General features: G+C 48.3%; 1 protein-coding gene across 3 annotated transcripts in view; it reads right to left on the bottom strand.

Moving 5' to 3' along the window:
- Positions 1 to 24,071, bottom strand: part of LMF1 (lipase maturation factor 1) — a 108,527-nt gene extending 84,456 nt beyond the window's left edge. For 2 of the 3 annotated variants that reach the window (XM_036303104.1, XM_036303105.1), the window contains exons 1-3: positions 23,869 to 24,071; positions 11,465 to 11,774; positions 290 to 300 (exon numbers count right to left, since the gene is read on the bottom strand). In XM_036303104.1, coding sequence (XP_036158997.1) covers positions 290 to 300; positions 11,465 to 11,774; positions 23,869 to 24,061 — 514 coding nt within the window. In that variant the 5' untranslated portion in view covers positions 24,062 to 24,071. Of the gene's footprint in view, positions 1 to 289; positions 301 to 11,464; positions 11,775 to 23,868 lie in introns of those variants that run through there. The other variant, XM_036303106.1, reaches the window with a different exon arrangement.
- Positions 24,072 to 24,310: the final 239 nt, after the last annotated feature.

Raw genomic sequence — 24,310 nt, 5'->3', positions numbered from 1 at the left:
ACTATTGTGGGACTACTCTACCCAGTAACACAGAGACGGTTCCATGCGCATGAGCCTAAAACTGCATGAGTTCCCTCCTCCGTGTCAGTCCACCACTCTGGGCAGGAGGCTGGCCGCGGGCGGGAGTCCAGGTTAGATAACAAACATGGTCTCAGAACAACATGGTGAAACCTGAGGCTAATGACAGATGCTTAAGCAATGAGAAAGCCAGAAAAAAAGGCAGGAGGATACATACCCCAATACAAAATGTTAACTCTCGCAGAGTTTTTTCTAAATGATTTTCACTTACCAAATGAATACCTGAAAAACAAAAGGAGAAAAATGTATTAAAATCTGGCATGCTTTGCCAAAAAATGTATAAGACTAAAGCATTGTGTTACCCCACTAAGTAGAGCCCATGTCCATGACCCGAGGACAGTGTGGGGTCAGGGCACAGAGCTATGAGCGTTAAATACAGCAGGAAGTGTAGAGGAAGATGTGTCCTCAGGTGCTGAGTGGAGGGGAGAGTGGAGGGGGAACCTGTCCTCAGGTGCTGAGTGGAGGGGAGAGTGGAGGGGGAACCTGTCCTCAGGTGCTGAGTGGAGGGGAGAGTGGAGGGGAGACTTGTCCTCAGGTGCTGAGTGGAGGGGAGAGTGGAGGGGAGACTTGCCCTCAGGTGCTGAGTAGAGATGAGTGTGGAGGGGAGACCTGTCCTAGTTGCTGAGTGGAGGGGAGACCTATCCTCGGGTGCTGAGTGGAGGGGAGAGTGGAGGGGAGGTCTGTCCTCAGGTGCTGAGTGGAGATGAGTGTGGAGGGGAGACCCACCCTCAGTTGCTCTGAGTGGGGGTTTGGAGCCCCACCAGGCTGCCCTGGGGGATAAAAGCCTTTTCATGCCCAGCCCCACCCCACAACAGGCCAATCAAAAAATATTTTGGAAAAAAGTAAATGTAATACTTGGTTTTCCTGCAGTAAACAATTGCAATCAAACAATGTAAGAATGTCATACCCTAGAATCTGAAAATTTAAAAGATGGTATTACCCTGAGCACATATTAGAAAAGGCCCTAAATTAAAGGAATTTGGGGGCTTGTCTCCTCTCTAAGGGCTTGAGGTCTGTCTTCATCTGGAATCTAAGTAGAACCCCGAGTCCTCACACTGGCCCGGGGCTTCAGTGATGCAGGCTCACTTTGCACCCTTGGGAAGGGGAGACACATGAGCCCAAATCATAGACTGTAAATCCTACAACGTAATGGAGCACAGCTAAGGTGGGGATCGCATGTGGCCCTGGAACAAATGCCCCCCACGCCTGTGCAGCTCTGGCCCGTCTTCCAGCCCAGTTAACAACAAGGTCTGCCACTGGGATAAAAAGACCACGCCCATCTTTACAAACATCATGGCCTATGTTTTAGGAGTGAAAAGCAATGGGGAACGGACACACCCGACAGTGTGAATGAACCCCGAGGGCACCGTGCTGTGTGAGGTAAGCCGGACACGGAAGGCCACGCGGCGTGAGACTCCATTTATGGGAAGCATCAGAACAGGTGCGTCCACAGCGACAGAGGTGGGTCAGTGGTGCCGGGGACTGGGGAGAAATGGGTGTGTGTGAGGAGAACCGGGGCATATGGGCTTCTACAGGGGGTGACAAAAACGTTTTATCCTTAGTGAGGGTTGCAAACTTTGTGACTATATAAAGCCACTGACAAGTATACTTCAACTGGTTAAATTTAATGGTATGCAAATTATACCTCAATAAAGATGCTTTAAAAAGTAGTTGTTTAATGAAACAACTATGTATAAAAGAAAGGATCAGGTGAGATTTGCACAGAGCCCTCAGTGAAGAGTGGGCAGGACCCCTGGAGGATGAAGAAGGGTCAGCCCTGGGCGCCTGGAGAGCCGGTGCAGGTCCCAGGGCTCTCTACACCGCCCACTTCTGAATGTGTGTGTGTTTCCACTGTGGAAAGTTCAGATGCAGACCTAGGAGCAAGAGTAATACACGGAAGGGCACGGAAGCAATGGGGCATTGAGGACGAGCTGTCAGGTGGCCATTCTCTCAGAGCTGGGGGTGCTGGCGGCCTGGCAGCGATGGTACTTTTCACAATCCTGGCCCATCAGAGAATCACACTCCTTACAGGTAAAATAACACAAGGTGGGATTTGCTCTTTACTCCAGAAAAGACAAGTTGGGAGGAGAGGGGACAGACGTGTGTGTGAGGGTTCTTTGCATTATACTCTCTACTTTTGAACAGGTTTCTAAGTTTCCATAGTTCAAACTTTTAAAACAGCCAGTGTTTGCACTGGCTAATGAAAGAAACAAGTTTACCCAGCAACTTCTCCCAATAAATCACCTTGTTGATGGAGAGGGGAAGGGGCTGATTTTCACAAACTCATCAAGAATGAAATGCTTCCCATTTTTATCAGGACTGATTAGAAGAGATGGAAGTGGTCAGGTCAGGGCTGGCCTCGCAGCCTGGGCCACAGGACACGGTGCCCGTGGAGACCAGGCACGGGCCTGCGCTGTTACCACGATCACATTTACTGAGGGTATTAAAAAATGTGTTCTTTCGTAACTTCACCTGTTTTGGCATTTTGAATTTCAAGGCTGCCTAATATAAGATTTTTAAATAGAGGTAAGTAAATCTAATTACATGAAAAACTAAAATGCCTTTATTACTTTTATAGCTTTTATTATATTTTTTAACAGCTGGAACTTATTTTAGGAGATGGCTGTCCATGGAGCTATTTTGGGGACGTTCTACTGTTTGTTGTTTTTTTTCTTTTTCTACTGTTTTGTTCTTTAAAGAAACTCAAGCCCTTCCTTTTTCCAAGAGACCAGATTTTGCTCCCAAATGGTCTGTATTAACACAGTACCCCTGCCTGCCTATTAGAGACAGGGCCTCTATACAGAGGAAGACCGTCTCCTGTGAAGGGGCAGAGCCTTGCAACGTCCAGGCTAAAACACTTGCCCACCACACAAAGCGGGTTTTGTCCACGCCCCTTGGGGCTCATTCTACCCCAGTGACTTCTGCATGAGGCTCCTAGTTTCACAGAAGGCCTCTGACTAGAAAAGCACATCAGGCCTCCAGCACTGTTTTGTTTTGTAAAAAGGCTTTATGGATAAATATTTGTTAAACGAGAGGCCCAGTGCATGCATTCGTGCACCGGTGGGGTCCCTCAGCCTGGCCTGTGCCCTCCGGCAATCTGGGACCTCTCAGGGGATGTTGGACTGCCGGTTTAGGCCTGATTGGGCCTGGCCTGTGCGGATCGGACCAAAACCCAAAACCGGCAGTCTGACATCCCCCGAGGGTGTAGTAGTGCACGAAGCAGCAGGCAGCTAGGGAGGAGCCCGAGCCTGGGCCAGGCAGCGCTGCTCCCATTCATCCAGGCCCTGCCGTGCCTGCCACTGCTCGGTAGCACTGCCGCGGAGGTGGGAGAGGCGAGTGCTGCCACAGCTACGCTTGCCAGCCGTGAGCCTGGCATCTGGCACCCGTTGGTCAGCACTCCCAGTGTGGGAGTGCACTGACCACCAGGGGGCAGCTCCCGCATTGACCATCTGCCCCCTGGTGGTCAGTGCATCTCATAGCGACTGGTCGACCGGTTGTTTGGTTGCTTAGGCTTTTATACAGATTCTGCTCATACCCTGGCTGTCGACAGGCAAGCTGTGAATTTGTAAGAATTCCCCCCACTTTCTTGCCAAGCACAGAGCCCCCCGAAGGCTCACTCAGGAAGCAGGCAGACAGGGATTAGTAATAAAGCCTGTTCTTCTAAGCCGCCCTGATTCCTGACGCATGTCTGTGCTGATCTTGTCATCCACAGGGAAGCCCTTGGTTGTGTGGTGATGGCAAACAGAAGCAGCTCAGGATGAAAATGCCGCAGGAACTAAAACAGCAGTCCTCAATGTGCCCACACAGTCAGTTGGCATCTAGCCTGCCCCAACCCCAACCTCTGCTGGAAAAACTCGTCACAGGACCATGGGGAGTGAAGCCCCGTAGCACCTCAAGGCCATCTCAGTGCTGAGGTGCAGGAGCGGGAAGGGCCTCTCTGTGGGTGAGAAGGGCTGTCTTCTTGGGGCCCAGCTGAGGAAGCTCTGAGATAGCTGGACCTTTGTGAGCACAATTGTCTGACAAGAATGGAAGGGCCTACAGCCCTGCTCTCCTCCCTCACCACCTGGGACTGGGCCCCTGCCTGGCACTGGGTACCTGACCCTTATTACCAAAGCAAATGGCACCATTCTGCTTCCTGGAACCTCATAAATCCGAAGGAGAAATTCATTTTTATGCATCAAATGTATCTATACCTGATGAAAGTGATGGGCTATGAACCAGGGCAGGGACAGCCATGGAACGGCGTTGTATTAAGGCTCAGAGCTAAAATCAGGGTTTCATCCTCAACAGTCAGAGCGGAGCCTGACCCCGGTCCCCTCCACATCTCCTGGGCCTGCTGGCATCTGCGCTCGGCACTCTTTGAAGTCGATACCGTCCCGTGTCAGAGGGACGTGCCAGAGGCAGCTTCCTCCACAGGAAGCGACCTCCTGAGCCGCCCAACCTCGGTCCAAGTTTCTAGAGATAATCCTTTCTTCTTTCTGGGGGGGCCAGGAAGGTGGGGAAGAGAGAAGGATGGTTATGCAGCCATCCTTAATAGCAACAAAGAAGCCCTCTAGGATTATTGCCAAAGTAAAGCAGAGACAAAAAGATCACAAATCCAGCTTTTTGGAAAAGCCGATGCTAAATTAACTGGAGAAACTAGGGCGGAAGTCACAATTAGGATTTCCAATAAGGTTCCACCTTTCCCACGTCCAGAAGAAAGGACCAGTGTTAGAAAGGCCTGTCCAGCTGTCTCCCACAGCCCATCCTCAGAAGGCAGAGAGCACCTCAACCAACCAAACAAGAACATAATCAGAGCCTAACAGTGTTAATGGTGGCTAAGTCCTTCTTTAAGATCACCTACATTTTATCTCTATATATAAAAAGCCAGCAACTGGAACACTGTAACAACTGGAACAACCAGTCACTATGATGCCCGCTGCAGCCAGAACTGGCCCGATCAGGTGGTGGGGCCAGCCAGCCAACCTCCCACGGCCCCTCCCCTCAGCCCAGCCCTAACCCAGATCAGCACCCCCCCACCCCAATCAGGGGCAGGGCTGGCTGGCCAACTGCCTGTGGCCCCTCCTCTCCGGCTGTCCCTGCCCCCAATGGGCCCCCACCACTCCGATCAGCCCGTGGCCCTTCCCCCCAATCAGTTCCACCCCTGATCAGCCCCCCCCACACCAATTGGGGGTGGGGCTGGCCGGCAAACCTCCCTTGGCCCTTCCCCTGGCCGTTGACCCCCCCATTGCCCCCCACCCCAATTGGGGGCGGGGCCCGCTGGCCAATCGCCTGCAGCCCCTCCCCCCAGCTGGCCTGGGGGGAAGGCCAGGCCGGCCAGCCAACCTGCCGCTGTCTCCTCCTCCCAACAAGCCCGACCCCAATCTGCCCCGATTGGGGCCGGGCTGGCTGGACCCCACCTGTGCATGAATTCATGCACTGGGCCTCTAGTGCAATAATAGTTACCAAACTCTACCTCTTCCTCTGAAATGTCACCGATCCCCAAGATGTTTAAACTCCTAGAGACATAGAACAAACACTGAAGTACCAACATAGATGAACTTAGATGTATGCAGGAGTCCATACTGATCAATGATTGAATAAATAACATGGGGGCAAAGGACAGGTGCTCCACCCACAAGGAGCCCTGATGTGGGCTGTGCTAGTGATGCCTCCAAAGGTAACACAAGGAGTAGACTTGGGAGGAAAGGAAGGTTCACAGTGGAGACACCTAACAGTCATGACCTGGCTGGATACCAGGTCAGCATCATAGAGATGAGGTATGTTGATGGCACAGACTTGATATAATGGATGACGACAGCACTGTGCCTCTGTGGTCTTCTCCCCAAACCCACACCCAGCCAATGACGAGAAAACATCAGACACATCCCAACAGAGGCCTACTCAACAGAACACCTGACCAGTGCTCCTCAAAGCGGCCGACGGATCAAAAGCAGGACAGTCTGAGACATGGTCCCAGAGGAGCTAAGGCAGCGGTTCTCAACCTGTGGGTCGCCACCCCTTTCGGAGTCAAATGACCCTTTCACAGGGGTCGCCTAAGGCCATCTGAAAACACATATATAATTACATATTGTTTTTGTGATTAATCACTATGCTTTAATTATGTTTAATTTGTAACAATGAAATTGGGGGTCACCACAACATGAGGAACTGTATTAAAGGGTCGCGGCATTAGGAAGGTTGAGAACCACTGAGCTAAGGGGACATGAAGACCAAACATGTGGGTCTTGGTGGGATTCTGGGACAGAAAGAGAGCATTGGGAAGGAACTGAGGAAATGTGAATAAATAATACTATGTTGAGACTGGTTCATTAGGTGTGACAAATGTCCCATCTGATGAAAGAGAATAAAAATAGGGGAAATTGGAGTGGGGTACAGAGACACTCTCTGCACTATTTCTGTGATGATTCTATAAATCTAAAACTGTTCTAAAAAGTGAAGTTTATTAAATTAAAGACAAGTCAAGGTGGCCAGACAGCACCAGTATCTGCGCCTGTCAGGAGAGCCGCCTCGAACCTTGCCCATTCCTTACCAGCACCCAAAGCAGAGTGCAGGCTGGGGCCCCAGGAGGGAGTGGCCATCCGGGTCAGGACAGCATACACTTCCTTCCACTGGATGCAACATCTGGGGGCTTTTGGCAATCTCTGGGCAGACAGACTCAAATTCTCAGTAAGAAGAATGAAACCAAGGTGAGTTCTCAAAGGCATCCCTACCTCAGTCCAACCCCATCTGAGAAGAAAGGGTTAAAGGTCCATAGCAGTGGGTGCCTGCCACCTAATCTGAGGCACCTTGTTGCCCGATCTAATCCCAGGCTGCCTCTGTCTCCCATCCCAACAGACACAATTCTGTGCCTTCTCCTAACAAGGCCTCCTTATTTAAATAAAAAGGAACCAAGAGTGGTCCTTTAACTAACCCCCCCCCCCCGCCCCATTATCCTCAGGACGACTTTGATACCTGTCATCACTACTGTACTTGAGCATTATCAATCAAAACTTATTCCAGTCACACTCGACTGATAACGAGAGAGAGTGGGCTCCTACGAAGCTGAGGCCCCAAAGCCACCTGGCACTGTGTCCTCAGAAACCTTGAGCCTCCACACGGGCTCACCCTGCACCCCTACCTGCGCCCACAGCCTTGTTGCGTTCTAACTGCCCGCTCACAGCAGCCAACATAAAGGAATGTCTGGCCACATGGCGCTGGGCCGCATTCATATTCCCTGTCTTGTAGAATACAGTCCCGAGTCCAGCCACCTTTCCCATGTCCCGAAGAAAGGACCAATATTAGAAAGTCCTGACCAGCTGTCTCCCACAGCCCATCCTCAGAAGGCAGAGAGTGCCTCCATCAATCAAACAAGAACATAATCAGAGCCTAAGAAAATGTCACAAAGGAAGTGAATCTGCTCCTCCTTTTCCCTCCCACCCAAGGGATTCTCTGACCCATCCCCAAGCTCTGAACTGCCCAGGCCTACGTTCAGTCCATCTACTTGAACCTGGACCCTACAAGGTCTGCTCTCCTGGGGTGTGGGATGGCTGCCTCCAAGAATGTGGGTTATTAGCCTGTGAAGCACAGACTGCATGACTGAAGCCACTCTCCCCAGGATGAAGCCTTTCAACCACTGCCATCATGAAGTGTATTCATTAGGCTCCCACTTGCCTCGGCAAGTGTCAGGATCCAGTCAGGAGAGCGAAGCAAGGGCAGTCATGGTTCACCCATGTGCAGGATGTCATGTATGGCCCCGGGACACTGGCCTTGGAAACTCAAAGCACCGCTGAGCACAGGGTTTTACCTGTCTCCCCTGGCAGCAGTTTAGGGTCCCCACGTGCGCTGAGACATTCGTTCCAGCGCTGTGAAGCTGTCACGGCACTGGTCTGGTCACGAAGGGAGAGAAAGTGAAGCAGTGGCCACAGCATGCACCCCGCAAAGCTGGGCAACCCGATGCAGGGCCGAGTGCCGGCGAAGCGCCATGTGCACCTGCCTGGCGCCTCCTCGCCCCACGGGGGCTTCCTGTCCCTGCCACGGGACGCCAGCTGGACAACACTTGAAAGACGTTCCATCAACGGTGTCTATTATCTGAGCATCTCATCCCAAACAAATATTCTTTCCTCTCAACTTAAAATAAAGGAGACATGAAAGGAACAGATTGTGTCTAATTTTCATTTCAGGGTATCAGAAAAACCAAGCCCATTTTCCATTTAAGTGGTCCGCACTCTCTCAGTAAGCTCTCAATAACACTCTGACAACTCAAAAACTATCATCCCCAGGGAAACGGGTCAAAAGCTGACCTCAGGCACTGTCAGGGTCGAGGGCACCTGAATTGTGCTAACCACCCACCTGGTGCTCATGGAGTCCCACCTCACAGCCCCCCAAGCCTGTGCCAAACCTGCCCCACAGTTCAGCTGTGACCATGGACATCTGGCATCAGGAACATGGTGAATACACCACTGGTCTCTGTTGACAGATGTTTTCTTCTTTTACATTTTCCACCTAAAACATCTCGGGCATCATTTGTTTTATTTTGCTTTAGCGAGCTTCAATTAATTCGAATCACATTTTGTAACATACCCAAGGGTAGGGGAGCAGAATATCTTTCCCAATGAAAAAACACAAGCCTGTATTTTTGGTCAAATGTGCTCAGACTCGTTTTTAGACTAAGCATGGGGTTAATCATACCCGACAGTATATCCCAGACATGAGTCAAAAATACTTTTGAAGTAAAACTTAAAGTTGATACGGTTTGGCTGCCAGGTACAATAAGGCATGATCCGTGCCACCTGTTACAGATGGAGCATGCCATCTCTGGGACAAAGGCACCTAGGATACTTCTCCCTCTAGGGTGGATTAAACTCATGGGTCTCAAGAAATAGCAGCCCCTTGGACACCATAGTAAAACCCAGCCAGAGGCCTCTTAACGCTGGTAAACAACTACTAACCAGGAGACTGCAGGCGGGCAGGAGCCATCTGTGGCCGCCACGGGGTCTGATGCCCTGAAGTGGCGGCACCATGAAGTCTATGCAGGAAGGAGCAGGTGCAAGTGAAGGAAGCATCACTGTGCTCAGGGCCCACCTCAGACAGCCAGGCACACCTTACCAGGCACCAGCCCCTATTTCCATGGTCACTGCTTTGTCCTTTATAAACAGAAAATGCAATAAATCATATTTAATATCTCCGCCTCCCTAGGAAACCAGCACAGCTTCTGTATGGAATTGAACACAGTGCAGGTGCCATATGGCAGGCTGTCGGCCACTCAGTGACTGTGGACACTCATAAAGAGGCCCACAGCTGAGTAACAGTGGCACAGCCCTTGGTCTTTTCCCAATGCATGCAACTCACGCCACAGTTGCAGGTGCTGAAGTTTCCCCAAGTCTCTTCCTAAATCCCAAGCTTTTGACTGCCACGGGGCTTGCTCTCAACAGTACCTCGTCAACACAAGGCCCCATGGATGGCAGGGTGGAGGGGATTATAGGTGCTGAGATTTTTAACAAGCTGAGTTTGGGGGCAGCGCATTCTGCACACTAATGAGTTTCATTCACACGGGTCCCGACCCAAGCCCAGAACAAACCAGCACTTCCCACAGCAGGAAGAGGCGCGGAAAGATCCAGCCCAGATGCCCTCTCACAGCCGTGTGCATGTGCACTGGGGACCAGGCACAGACGACAGAGATCAGCGGGGATGGCCTCAGGGACCCCAGTCCACGCTACAGCTGTGGGGCCAGTCAAAATAAATCCACAGGGGGACTGAAGGTCAGCTCCTCACGCCCAGAAGTTGGACCTTCTTGGTTAAAGACCCCTCTCTGGGAAGTGTCACTGTCATGATCTGGGACCCAGTGACCCTCTCCACCCTGGGCCAGCACAGAACAGACTGCCAGAATGGACAAAGCTTTCCTCCCGGAGGACAGACGGGCCCTGGAAGGACCATCCCAACAGCCGCCCCAGATGTGCTGAACCTCCTACATGTCTACACAACCAACCACCCCACATCTACTTCCCACATGTCTACACAACCAACCACCCCCACATCTACTTCCCACATGTCTACACAACCAACCACCCCACATCTACTTCCCACATGTCTACACAACCAACCACCCCCACATCTACTTCCCACATGTCTACACAACCAACCAACCCCACATCTACTTCCCACATGTCTACACAACCAACCACCCCTACATCTACTTCCCACATGTCTACACAACCAACCACCCCCACATCTACTTCCTACATGTCTACACAGACACTGACCCTACATCTCCTTCGTGCACATCTACACAGACACCAACATGTCTACACTGACATCCACCCCCATGTCTATTTCCTGTATGTCTACACATCCACCCCCATGTCTACCTCCTACACATGTACACTGAAACCCATCCCACACCAACCTGCATACCTACCTCCTGCATGTCTACACAGACACCCACCCCTTTCCTAGAGCCTTCTGTCAGGGCTTGGTCTTATCTTCCAGAGTGTTCTGTGTGTCCTCTGGTAGGTGACCTTCCCTACTGTGGAACCCAGAACTGGGAAGAAGAGCGGGATCCCCCTCCTCTGACCAGTTGAAACAACACTCCAGGGGCCCAACTTCATCCAGGCCACAGGCTGCCCTGACACGCCCATGTGCCCTGTGCGCATTCCCACAGGACTTCTCCTCTCTCCTCACCTCCATGGAGCTCCATCACCACCTCTGGTTCCTTCGGCATTGAAGCCGACTCTCCCCAACGCGGCCGATCTGGTCTGTGACCCCTGGTCTAGTTGGTCAAGATTCCTCTTAACAAGGAAGGGACAGGAGAGGGTAAGGAGCAACAACTCCACTCTGTCACCAGAAGCTCACCCAGTGACTTCCACTTCCATCTCACAGTCTGCTGGCGCCAGGAGGCTGGCCCTGCAGTCTCGGAGCAGCCATGCCACTCCCAGCAGAATCCCTGACTGCTCCCAAAGAACAAAGGCTCCTGCATTTTGGTTGTTTGGCAATTAGCAGTTGCTACCATGGCCTCGTTAAAATAATGATATTCTCCTGAACTAAGGTAAGAAGAAAGCCTGCTCAATCCCTCCAGCTGCCAGGAGGTGGTGGTTTGCTCTGCAGTGTGTAACATCCCCTAGATCAGTGGTTCTCAACCTGTGGGTCGTGACCCCTTTGGCGGTTGAACGACCCTCCCACAGGGGTCGTTTGAAAATACATCCTGCATATCAGATATTTACATTATGATTCATAACAGTAGCAAAATTACAGTTATGAAGTAGCAACAAAAATCATTTTATGGTTGGGGGTCACCACAACATGAGGAACTGTATTAAAGGGTCGTGGCATTAGGAAGGTTGAGCACCACTGCCCTAGATGCTGAGGTACAGCACGCCTGGCTCACGTGTGCCCAGTTCTTCCCACTTACCAGATCTGTCCCACATTGACCAGGGACATGTAGAGGACCCAGAGCGCAGTCATGAGAACCATATTGGCACAGCCGGTAACCAGGATGAAAGACGAGGTGCCCAACCCGAGCAGTGCGAGGGCATCCAGGTTGGAGTCCATGTGTGACCAGTCCAGCAGCCAGAGGATGGTGGGGGCATAGCTCACGGCGTCCCAGCCAACCCGCCCCTGGAAGTGCTGCTGCACACTCTTCAGGTACACCCTGCAGGGCAGGAGTCCTCTATCCCCGATCAGCTGCTTGTTCTGATGAAAAGCCACCAAGAATGCCACAACTGGAAGAAAAAGGAAAGGATAAAAGGAATATGAGTAGGAACACACCATCCGTGGACACCAGTGAGTGCTCTTCCAACGTGTGGGGACTCAGCTGGGCAAGATGAGGCAGAGTCTGACTAATGGTTTGGAACCAAAGCATGAACTCAGGGTCTGAGTATTTCTCAAAATTTTGGGGGAAATTTTGGAAGACCCAACCTGGAGAAGTCATGTGTATATGTTTATATACCTATATATACCTACTTATACACATTGTATATGTGTACATACAGTGTATATATACATGTATTTATGATGGGAATGCTGGTCTGTGACCCCTGATACTAGCTGGTCAAGATTCCTCTTAAGAAGGAAGGGACAGGAGAGGGTAAGGACCAACAGGTATTCCCATCACAAATACATCCTAATAACCCATGAGTCTGATCAATGGTGCTACTCCTGGAACTACCCACAGTGTTTGAAGCTTATGATAATGTTCACATGTAAGTCAGGATTGCCCTCCATTCAAACCACAAGTTTCTGAATTAGTTTCTAACAACTCCCACTCCTATGACAGCACAGTCACGTCCTCTGGACTTCAGTGTTTACACAGAGATGCTTTGCACAGAGATGCTACAGGGAGAGCGCAGCCCTCCTGTTTGTGACCGTGAAGAGCAGGGAAACCAAGAGAGGAAAGGCAAGTAAAGGGCAGCTCCATAGAGAGTGCTGGGATGACACTGAGACACCGCTGGGTAGAGAACACACTCACCGAAGGAGGCACAAGCTGCACTTTGCGTCAAGCTAAACAACACTGCGTTCGATAGTGAATAAAAATGCATCCCAGGAAGCAGAGATTGAGATGGAGAACATGGTGGTGGGTTAGGCTCACGGGTGTAACAGTCAGCACCTGCCCTTTCAGGAAAGTGGGCAGCCCTGGTCCAAAGCACACAGCAACAATGAACTGTGTGTTTACAGCATGAGTGAAGCAAAATAGGTAAGAAACAGCACAAAGGCTGAAGGGAGATACTGGAAATATGCTGTTAGAAGGACCTTACACTACACAGAACACAGAAAGTGCAGACTAGTATGTGAAGGTAGACTCAGGCTAACTTAGAATGTATTATATTGTAAATCCTGTGGGAGAGAGAAAAAATGTTTAAAACAATTCTTAAGGAATAAATCAATGCAGGTACTAAAATAAAATCATAAAAAAATGCTCATTTAAGCAAAAAGAAAGCAGGGAAAAAGCACCAAAGATAGGAGGAACAAATAGAAAATAACTAGCAAAATGGTAGACTTTAATCCATCACTTTAACTGGAAATGTTCTAAACACATCAGCAAACATAGAAGTTGTCAGACTGAATAAAAAACAGGACCCAGGTCTATTCTGCTTATATGAAATCCACTTTAAATATAAAGACGTCGGTTGGTTACAAGTAAAGGCACAGAAAAAGATATCATGCAAATGCTAATCCAAAGAAGCTGGAAGGCTTTATCAATATCAGACCAAATAGATGTAAAAGCAAGAAATGACAAAAAAGGGCATTGCATAGTGATAAGGGATCAACAAAAGGCTATTTAATACTAAATGTGCATGAATCTAACAACAAAGCATATGTATAAATAAAATGAACTAACCTAGTACATATATGTATATATTCTCTACACATACTAGTATTAACTTGACCCAACTGACACAGATTGCTATACAGTATAAAAAAGCAAGACACAACTATATGACATATTTAGAGCACTCTACTTAACAGCACATATATATATGTAATTTTCAAGTATACATGGAACATTAAGACACACCACAGTATGCTGGCTCAATTCTCCATCCTGGCACATGCTTGGATTTCAGGCTCGATCCCTGGTAGGGGGCATGCAGGAGGCAGCCAATAGATGCCCTGCTTTCACATGGATGTTTCTCTTTCTCCCTCTTCCTTCCTCTCTCTCTAAAAAATCAATAAAAACATATTTTTAAAAAACCAAGTCATTAGCCCTAGCTGGTTTGACTCAGTGGACAGAGTGTCGGCCTGCCAACCGAAGGGTCCCAAGTTTGATTCCAGTCAAGGGCACACGCCCGGATTGCGGGCTCGATCCCTGTAGGGCAGTAGTTCTCAACCTTCCTAATGCCGCGACCCTTTATTACAGTGCCTCATGTTGTGGTAACCCCCCAACCATAAAATGATTTTCGTTGCTACTTCATAACTGTAATTTTGCTACTGTTATGAATCGTAATGTAAGTATCTGATATGCAGGATGTATTTTCATTGTTACAAATTGAACATAATTAAAGCATAGTGATTAATCACAAAAACAATATGTAATTATATATGTGTTTTCCAATGATCTTAGGCGACCCCTGTGAAAGGGTCGTTTGACCTCCAAAGGGGTCGCGACCCACAGGTTGAGAACCGCTGCTGTAGGGGGTGTGCAGGTAGCAGCCGATCAATGATTCTTCCTCTTCATTGATGTTTCTATTCTCCCTCCCTCTCCCTTCCTCTCTGAAATCAATTTTTTTAAAAAAGGGAAACATTGTTACTGATCCCACAGACATTAAAAAGATAATAAAGGAACACTATAATCTCTCTAAGATCATAAATTTGACAATTCTGATGAAATATACCAATTACTTGGAAGACAAACTACTAAAACTCACAAAAGAAAAAAAGATAATATATCACAACAATTGCATTTCAGAAATGCAAGGCTGGTTTAATACTCAAAATTGATGAATGTAGTTCACCACACTAACACTAAATAAAAAAAGCCCATATGGTAATATCAATCAACACACACATAAAAAGCACATGACAAAGTTCAACATCCATTCATGATAAAAATGTTCAACAAATTAGGAAGAAAAAGAAACTTCATCAACTTATAAACGGTAGCTATGAAAAACAAGAAAGGGTAGCTATGAAAAACATCCAAAATACTTAAAGATGAGCAACTATTTTCCTCCTAAGATTTGGAACAAGGCAAGGATGTCTCTCTCACTACTACTATTCAACATTGTATGGGAAGTCCTAGGTAGTACAATGAGGCAAGCAAAAGAAAGAAAAGGCATATAGATTAGAAAGGAAGGTATGAAACTGTCTTTATTAACAGATGATATGATTGTCTATATAAAAAGATCCCAAAGAATCTATTAAAAAAACACCCAAACTCTTAGAATAAGTGAGTTTATGAAGGTCACAGAATACAAGATATTAATACAAAAAGTCAACTGTATTCCTCTTATATCAACAATGCACGACTATAATCTGAATTTTATAATAGTTGACAATATGACAATAGCACCAAAAAGTGCATAGGTAAAAATCTAACAGATTCTAACAGAATCTGTATGTGGAAAACTACAAAACATTGATGAAAGAAAATAAATAAATGGAGAGCTACATCGTGTTCATGGATTGAAGAGTCAGCATGTCAATTCTCCCCACTTTGACCTATAGACTCAATGTAATCTCAATCAAAATATCCAGCAAACTTTTCTCTAGATTTTTGTTTGTTTTCTCTAGATGTTTTGTGATTCTAAAGTCTATTTGGAAAAACAACTTGGAATAGGCAAAATAATTCTGATAAAGAACAAAGTTGGAGGACTCATATTATGCAATGTCAAGACTTACTACAAAGCTACAGTAATCAAGGCAGTGTGATACTGGCAAAAAGACAGACACATAAATCAATGGGCCAGAAAAGAGAGCCTAGAAATAGATCTCCACAAATACAGTCAACTGATTTATGACAAAGGTACAAAGACAATCTTTTCAAAAAATGGTACTGGAACAATTGAATGTCCATATACAAAAAGATGAACCTTGACACACACCTCACATCTTACACAAAAATTTACTCCAAAAGGACAGTAGCCCTCAATATAAAATATGGAAGTATAGAACTTCTGGAAGAAAATCTATGTGACTTGCGTCTGGCAATGAGTTTTTAGATACAACACCAAAAGCATAACCCATGAAAGAAAAAAACTGATAAATTTGTACTTTATCAAATGAAAAACTTTTGTTCTGTAATTAATACTTTAAGAGAATAAAAAGAAAAGCCACAGATTGGTAAAAGATATTGCGAATCACGTATCTGATAAAGGACTTGTATACAGAATAAAGTAACCTTAAAATTTAATAAGAAAACAAAACCCCAAATTTTAAAATGGGCAAAAGATATGAACGGACATTGAAGGCATTGTTTCACACAAAGAAGATACACAGATGTCAAATAAACACATGAAAAGATGCTCAATATCATTTGTTACTGGGGAAACGCCGATTAAAACCACAATGCAATATCAACACACACCTATCATAACAGCCAAAATCCAAAAATCTGAAAACTCCAAATGCTCCAGAGGATTCAGAACAACAGGAACTCTCATTCATTGCTGGTGGGAATGCAAATTGGTGTGCCATTCTGGACGAATTTGGCAGTTTCTTGTAGAGTTAAACATAGATTTACCACATGATCCAGCAATTATGCCCTCGGGGATTCACCCAAGAGAACTGAAAACACATTTACACAAAAACCTGCATGCAAATGTTCATAGGAGCTTTGTTCATAATTGCTAAAACTGGAAAACAAACATCATTGTCCCTCAACATGGAGATGGATAAACAAACTGTGATACACTCATACAATGCAATAATATTCAGAGACAAAAACACAGGACTGTTGATTCATGCAACATGGATGAGTCTTAAGTGCATTTTGCTAAGTAAAAGGTTCCAGACTCCAAGTCTACATACTGCAGGATGCCATACATACGGCATACTGGAAACAGCAAAACCACAGGGATCGAGCACAGATCAGAGCATGCCAGGAGCTGGTGGGGGGAAGTGGTGACTATGTGCACAAGGGGATTTTCAGGGGATAGGACTATACTACAGAATACTGGATGATGGATAACTAAGCATTTGTCAAAACCCATAGAACTAACTGTACATCACAAAAAATGAACCTTAATGTATACAAACTATCAAAACAACCTAGCCAGAAGGTCAGGGGATGCCAGGATGGAATGCAGACTGTGACAAATGAACTCTATTGCAAACGTATAACAGACCACACGGAATGGGAGGGTGAAGGGAGGGCTGGCCTAAGTAACTTTGGAAAATGCTCCGAGTGAAAACTGTAAGGACAAAGACAAAAGGAACTGTATATAAACATTGGAGTCTAGTTGGTTTTTCTCACGGGGGTAGGTGAACAATTCTGAAACTGCCTGGCATGTGTACTGGGGGTGAGCAAATAAACAAACTGTGGTGGATAGTGGGGTAAGATTTCTCACCGATGGAGAAGAAAGTTACAGACAAGCAAGAATGGGAGGCCGTCCATACCTGTGCACTGGGTTAGACTCGGAGATGCCAGGGCAATCTCACATTTACCTGAACATATATTCGGATGGATATGCAGAGAAGCAACCATACATGGGTGTACACACACACATCACCTAGCTCTGTCCACTAAGAGGGTCTGAAAGCAGCGACACCTGTAGCAATGGACACCCAGACTTGAGTGTCTAGCACTCTAATAAAAAAGAACCAGGGCTTCTGGAGAAATGGCAGTTTTTAAGTAGGAAATATGAAAGGAGCCTGTCGCATCCTATAGGACCAGAAAGGAAGGAAGTGCTGGAAAATAAAGAACAGGGTAAAAGATATTGGTAAAAGATATTGCGAATCACATATCTGATAAAGGACTTGTATACAGAATAAAGTAACCTTAAAATTTAAGGTTACTTTATTCTGTAAAGTGGGAAGACCCATCACCAACCGAGCCAGACATTTGACACCACAATGGGTAACAGCATTGGACCACAACCCCAAGAGAAATTCACTCTGAAGGTGGATACACAGGGAGAAGACACATCTTCCTCATAGAGGAATTCCAAATAATGGCGATGCCTCCCCCAAAGGGTGGCAGAGTCCTCCCCTCGCTGGGAGCATGGGATGGACTCCATGACCAGCTCCCAGAGGACAGAGAACGGGCAGGAAACGTAGAGCCTGACAAAGACACATAGCAGATGTAGAGGCTGTGACACGGCAGAAGGTCGGGCGGGAGGGCAGCAGAGAGCTCCCCACAGCCGTTGCCACCCAGTGTGTGTGTGTGTGTCCCTTTCCTGACTCGGACGGGTCCTACACACTCCAGAACCCACCTGGGCCCTTCCACACGGGACCTAATTATCAATGGCTGCACAGCTGGGTGTCCTTCCTCCCCCAAACCACAATTCACACTCCAAAGCTCTGGAAGGAAAATGAGATTCGGTCTCACCAATTAAATAGTTTAAAAAGTAATTCTAAGGCAAAAAGCATAGGAAACTTCCTAGCTTATTTATTAGAAAAAATAAAAAATAAAAGAAGAAGGCAGACTGGATTCCAATTTCAGAAAAATAAAACTATTTCAATGTCCACTCCTGTCACAGAAATGATTAAGTAGAAAGAATAAACAAAATTTTTTTAAAATCATAGGATCTCACCCTAACCGGTTTGGCTCAGTGGATAGAGTGTCGGCCTGTGATCTGAAAGGTCCCAGGTTCGATTCCGGTCAAGGGCATGTACCTTGGTTGCGGGCACATCCCCAGTTGGGGGTGTGCAGAAGGCAGCTGATCGATGTTTCTCTCTCATCGATGTTTCTAACTCTCTATCCCTCTCCCTTCCTCTCTGTAAAAAAATCAACAAAATATATTTTTTAAAAAATCATAGGATCTCAAAGTTAAACTAACCAACCAACCTTAGGAAGGCTCGGTTAGCCCTAGCCCCAGTCCAGGAAGAGGTGGGGGTGAGGCATGAAGACTTTCTCAGCTGCTCCCTATGGGGTAGCCCAGAGAGAGATCGAGGATAGGTGAACAGGCCATCTATATACCTATACATGCATTATCACGATGTCTGCAAATATTCTTTAAATATAAAAAAGAGCCCTGGCCAGGTGGCTTAGCTGGTTGGAGCATCATCCTGTATGCCAAAAGCTTGTGGGTTCAATCCCCAGTTGGGATGTATACGGAAACAACTGATTGATGTTTCTCTCTCTCTCCTTTCCTCTCTCTCTAAAATCAATAAAAACATATCCTTGGGTGAGAATTAAAATAAATATAAATAAAAAAGAAAGGGAATGAGGGATAAATGGTGATGGAAGGACACTTGACTTGGGATAGTGAACACACAATATACAGATGATATGTTATAGAATTGTACACCTGAAACCTACAAAATTTTATTCATCAATGTCACCCAATAAAGTCAAGAAAAAAGAAAAAATGACTTTTCTCTTTCAGATAAATCACTATAAAAGTGAACCAGAATCATCCCTAAAATGTCATTCTCCACCAGGCAGTTCTTAGTGACGGTGGTTAAATTCTGGCTTTGATAGAAGAGCCTGATACTTTTTCTTTAAAGGCTTGTGCTGCAGAGAGCTCAGAGGTAGGGCAGTGGGGTTTGTTTTTTAAACAAACGGGAAGCATTTTACAGAGAAGCTTGTAAAACCAAGCAGAGTGTTTCATTAGAATTTGAGTGGCCTGGAGAACAAGAAGGAATGTCCCAGAAACTCTCAGAAGCTCAGAACAACACAGAATGAGGCAAGATTTCAAGGATTCTTTTGGTTCCACTTTTCCCTCAAAATTTCCAAAGAACAGCTAAGAGTTTAGCAAACGTGGGTGTGAATGGTTCTGCCCTGCTACTTCAATCCTGCGCTGGGAGCCATCTGGGAGCCAGGCTGAGCCACAAGATCGATCCCAGGAGACTTGATTTGTCGTAACCAAAAGTGTAACAAGCTACCCCTTTTAGAAAGTGCAACTGAGATTCACCTCCAAGCACAGTACTCAACCAAGGAGTATTAATGGAGGGGGAAAGGTAATAAAATTCTGCTATATGTAATGTAAAGAAAGAGGATAGAGTAATTGCAAGAAATCAAAATATACATGACAAGCATGGTATCACAAGATGCATCTAAACCAAAAAAAGGTACTATAAGCAAACCAGAAATTAGAGCTGACCAGAAACTAGCTTTGAGATACTTTCAAAGTTGAATTTTTAAAGAATGTTGTCCCAGGGGCCCCTGAGGTAACAATGTGATGAGATAAGCAATTTTGTTCATGTGTCAAAAGTCCTTCATTGGCTCCAATGCCCACGGCACAGTCACCACTACTCTGATGGTCCCAGCAGTCACAGAGGTGGGTTCCGCATGGGGACACAACTCCCAGGACCTGCGAGGAGCCCATCTTCTTCTCCATCAGACCCTCGTTTAGCTTTGTGAAGTGGCTTTGCAGGGCCCACCCAAACAGGGAGGCGAGCTGGGTCGGTGGTCCCCAAATGGGGTGTTTGGGACACGGGCTCAAGTCAGCAGACTACATAGGACCAGAGAACGTCCAGAATAGGGCAGAGAATTCCCCAGGGTCCCTGAGAAGAAACAAGGAAGGGACCTCACATAGACCTGCCACTAAATAACAAGGACCAGAGCAAGGATGGGAGGCTCTAAAAGCTTCCAGAGAGAAAAATAGGTCCCTGTGATATTGTCAGACAATAAATATTTCTTTGGTCTTCATCTCTGGTCCCGGCACAGAGCTCCTAAAAATTCTGGGATTTCCTTAGTGATGGGGTGAGAAGAGCATTTGCTGCTATTCATTAGCACAATCCTTTCAGTGATACCTGGATTCATTCCCCTGAGGTGACCCTTGGAGTAGGGCGCTGGTTACCAGGTCTGGAACTCTCAGCCCTGTCCCCAAACTTCTTGAAGAGAGAGGGGCTAGGTGACTAAGCTAATAGCCAATGACCAATGATTTAATCAACCAGCCTGTGTAATGGAACCTCCATAAAAACCATAAATGAAGGGGTTTGGAGAGCTTCTGGGTTGTTGAGCACGTAGAGGTGCTGGGAACGTGGTGCTCCTGGAGAGGGCCCGGTAACTCTGCACCCTTCCCGCACCTTCCCAGAGCACCTCTTCTATCTGCTCTGCCTGAGTTGCATCCTTATAACAGAGCAGTAAATAAGTGTTTCCCTGAGTTCTATGAGCCCTTTTAGAACATTGTGGAACCCGAGCAGGGCTCATGGGAACGCTGGTTTACAGCTGGTCAGTCAAAAGCACAGGTGACCACCTGAACTTGTGACTAGAGCAGTGGTTCTCAACCTTCCTAATGCCGCGACCCTTTAATACAGTTCCTCATGTTGTGGTGACCCCCAATTTCATTGTTACAAATTGAACATAATTAAAGCATAGTGATTCATCACAAAAACAATATGTAATCATATATGTGTTTTCCGATGGTCTTAGGCGACCCCTGTGAAAGGGTCATTCGACCCCCAACGGGGTCGCGACCCACAGGCTGAGAACCGCTGGACTAGAGTCCGAAGTGGGAATGATCTTATGGGACTGAGACAGCCTGTGGGGTCTGGTTAATGCCAGGCAGTCACTGTCAGAATTGTTTAATGTGAGGAAAAAACTCACACATTTGGTGTCAGAAGTGTGTGAATAGAAGAGTTTCCCTTTAGGCACTTGCATAAGAGCAGGAGTCAGACTGTGTGAAGACTTCTCAACACCAGGAAGTCCTGAGGAAAACTGCTTTGCCTAAGATTTGTAGACTCAGGCAAACTGATAATTTCCATGCACGCAAGGAAAGACATCAAAGCCACCTTCTCCATATCCTTTCTTAAAAGTTGTTCGGGGGTATATTCCACCAAAAAGAGAGAATAAGCCAAGAAATAAGAAGACTGAGATCTGAGGAATTGTGAATACAACTGGAGGGAGGACCCGGGGGCCTTGCAGGGGTGCAGTCTGTGAACTGAATGTTCACACCCAGGGACTAAGGATATTGCAGGAGCAGGCAAGAGAGGGGAAGAAAACATGGTTGGAAGAGTAGCCGGTGGTCGCACGGAACAATGATAAAGACCGTGTGCAAAGTCAAGGAAATTTTACGGAGCAGGAGGTATCCCTGGAAGACAGCGGGGTCTAAATAAAACACTGACTATGCTGCTAGGAGCTCACAGGTGGACGAACAGACTGGTATGTTAGCCACATTAAGAATTCTAAATGCATAGAGAGTGAAGGAGGCTCAGGGCAAGGGCCCATTATTCAGCCTTGCGGTGGGCTTAGCAGTCCATGAGAGTAACGATAAAATTCAACATCAAGTGAAATGTGTGAAGAGCCCTATGGCATCCTGGACAATCACCGGGGCTCCAGGGACTCTGAAGTGGCTCACAGTCCCGGGAGATCTGGAACCCACTGGAGAGAGAGCAGTGCAGGATCCCCGAGCCATCTCAGCCAGACAACCCGTCCCTGAAAGATGGGGAAATGGCCCCTTCGTACAGCTGAAAAATACCGATTTTACCCCAAGTGTACTTGCAAGACAGAAAAAAAAAAAAAAAAAAAAAAAGCATCTGCCAAAGCAAAGCATTCTGTGCTCAGCACAGACTATATCTGCTTGACCCTGTGGCTCAAAACTGTTTCCTTTTGAATTGAACAGAGAATCCCCGTGGAGATCAAAGGCGGCCTGCTCACTTGAAAGCGGAGGGCCAGGTTTTATAAAGTTGTGCTCTCTCTCTCTCTCTCTCTCTCTGCAAGCGAAGCCCCTGGGGTTTTTCCACTGTTACAGGCTCCCTTTTCCAAGGTCTAATAAAGTCTCACAGATTCACTTAGTCCTGACTTCATCTTTTGCTAAGTGACAGCTCAAACCTTTAGAATGAGTATCCTGTGGAGGATAAAGCAACACCGAAAGGACTATTTTTTTATGTAACTTAAAAGAGAAAGAGGGCTGAGCTGAACGCCCATTTGGCAACCCCGTGACACATGGAGTCCCCCCAAGGAAGCCTTGCAGTGACAACCACGTGTCACTGTGCGCCAGGAGACTGCCTGAGTTATCCCGGGGAAGGGAACCCGCAGCCTCACCCGCCTGGGACGCTGCCCATTTATGGGAGGTCACTGTCCAAAGAGCGGCAATTCTCTTTCTCTCACGTGTGAGGGAAGAGATTTAGAAACGAAGCTGGGCCCTGCAGTGCCAATAGCACACAATCACTGCCAGGGACCAGCACGGAAGTTAACTGACCACTCACCCAGCCCAGGCCACTCAGCCTGGAACCCTTCCCCATCCCCTTCCCCATCCCCATCCCCTCTGGTCTCCCCTCACTTACAGGTTTAAGAATCTCAGAGTTTGGTTTTAGTCATGACTATAGGTCGGGCTCAGGAAGCATGTACTACTTGTGTGTTCCCTGCTGCTCAGTGCTCAGGGCCTTTGCGCCCCTCTGAGTGTCGGGACTGGGGTGGGGGAGGCGAACTCCGTGCTGGCCGCCAGGGCGAGGGCTGGTATCCTGGGCATAGATTGACTTCTTTGGACTCCGCAGGCTGGCTGGGCAGGCCCCGTACTGCTGCCTGCCGGGTTTTCAGATGTGGGTGTCACTCAGCCCCCAGGTAATGCGAACGCTTTACCTGCTGTCTCAAAGCTGCCAACAAACCCCTGGTGAACCTGAGGAGGCGAGGGTGGGGTGGGGTGCGCCTCGGACCCGCTGGGCCTCGGGGGTGATGAAAGTCCCGGCGGCCCCGGGTCCCACAGGGGCTGCCCACCGGTCAGGATGCGCTCGGAGCGCAATCGGAGGCGCACAGAGCGCAGACACTGCTCTCTGCGGCTGGGCTGCTCCGGGGTCCAGGAAAGGGGTGCTGCCCAGGGCGCTGGGCACCCACGTCCTCGCGGCCCCCAGCCCATAGCGGACTAATGAACTCGGGTTTCCGTAGCGCGGCCCCAGGCCGGCCGAGGTCCTGCGAGGGGGCCCTGCGCAGTCCTGCTCCATTTGGGGTCCTGACTTGGGTCCCGGCAACTGACGGCCGGCGGGTGTGACTGGGGAAGAGGGGGGCAGGCAACGGAGGGCGAAGTGGGCGCAGGTAAGAAGTCACCTGCAAAGACCAAACCTACCGCCCCCCCCCCCCAACCCCCGCTCCCCAAGACCTCAGCCAGATCCCGCGACCCGAGGGGAGGGAGTCGCGCGGTGGGGTGCACGGGCCGTGGCGTGGTGGGGGCGCATATGGGGAGCCGCCTGGGGACTGTGCGAGGCAGAGTCACCGGCTGGAGTCGCGTGCGCGCGCGGAGGAGCGGTACCGACGGAGCGCAGGCCCCGCGGACTCACAGTAAACGAAGGCGAGGGCCCTCAGGAGCACGATCCTGGTCAGCCAGAAGGTGCCCGCGCGCAGGCGGGCCGGGCAGCCCGCGGGGTCGTGCCCTGGCCCCGGCGGAGTCGCAGGCTCCTGGCCAGCGTCCGCAGCCTTCCGCCTCCTAAGCTGCTCCCCGGGCGCCGCCATTGCGGGGCCCTCACGGGGCATGCGCGGAGAGCGGTGCGCGCCGGGACGCCCGCCCACAGCGGAGAGACCACGCCCACTCCGTCGGGCCGGACCAGGGAGGACACGCCCACGTGCGGGGAGCGGTCGCGAGGCCCGAGCGCGTGCGTGCCCCCAGCAGACCGTGCGGGGCACTGTAACAGTGAGGGCAAGGAGGTGGGCACCTAGGAAACCATAAGCATCACTCCACTTGGAAGGGTTGACCTCCTCCATTCACTGACTCATTCATTCACT

Source organism: Myotis myotis, unplaced genomic scaffold (genome assembly GCF_014108235.1).
Source record: "Myotis myotis isolate mMyoMyo1 unplaced genomic scaffold, mMyoMyo1.p scaffold_m19_p_35, whole genome shotgun sequence".
NCBI classification, from domain to species: Eukaryota; Metazoa; Chordata; class Mammalia; order Chiroptera; family Vespertilionidae; genus Myotis; species Myotis myotis.
Note: the sequence above shows the minus strand (reverse complement) of the source record. Positions and strands in the feature narration are given on the sequence as shown.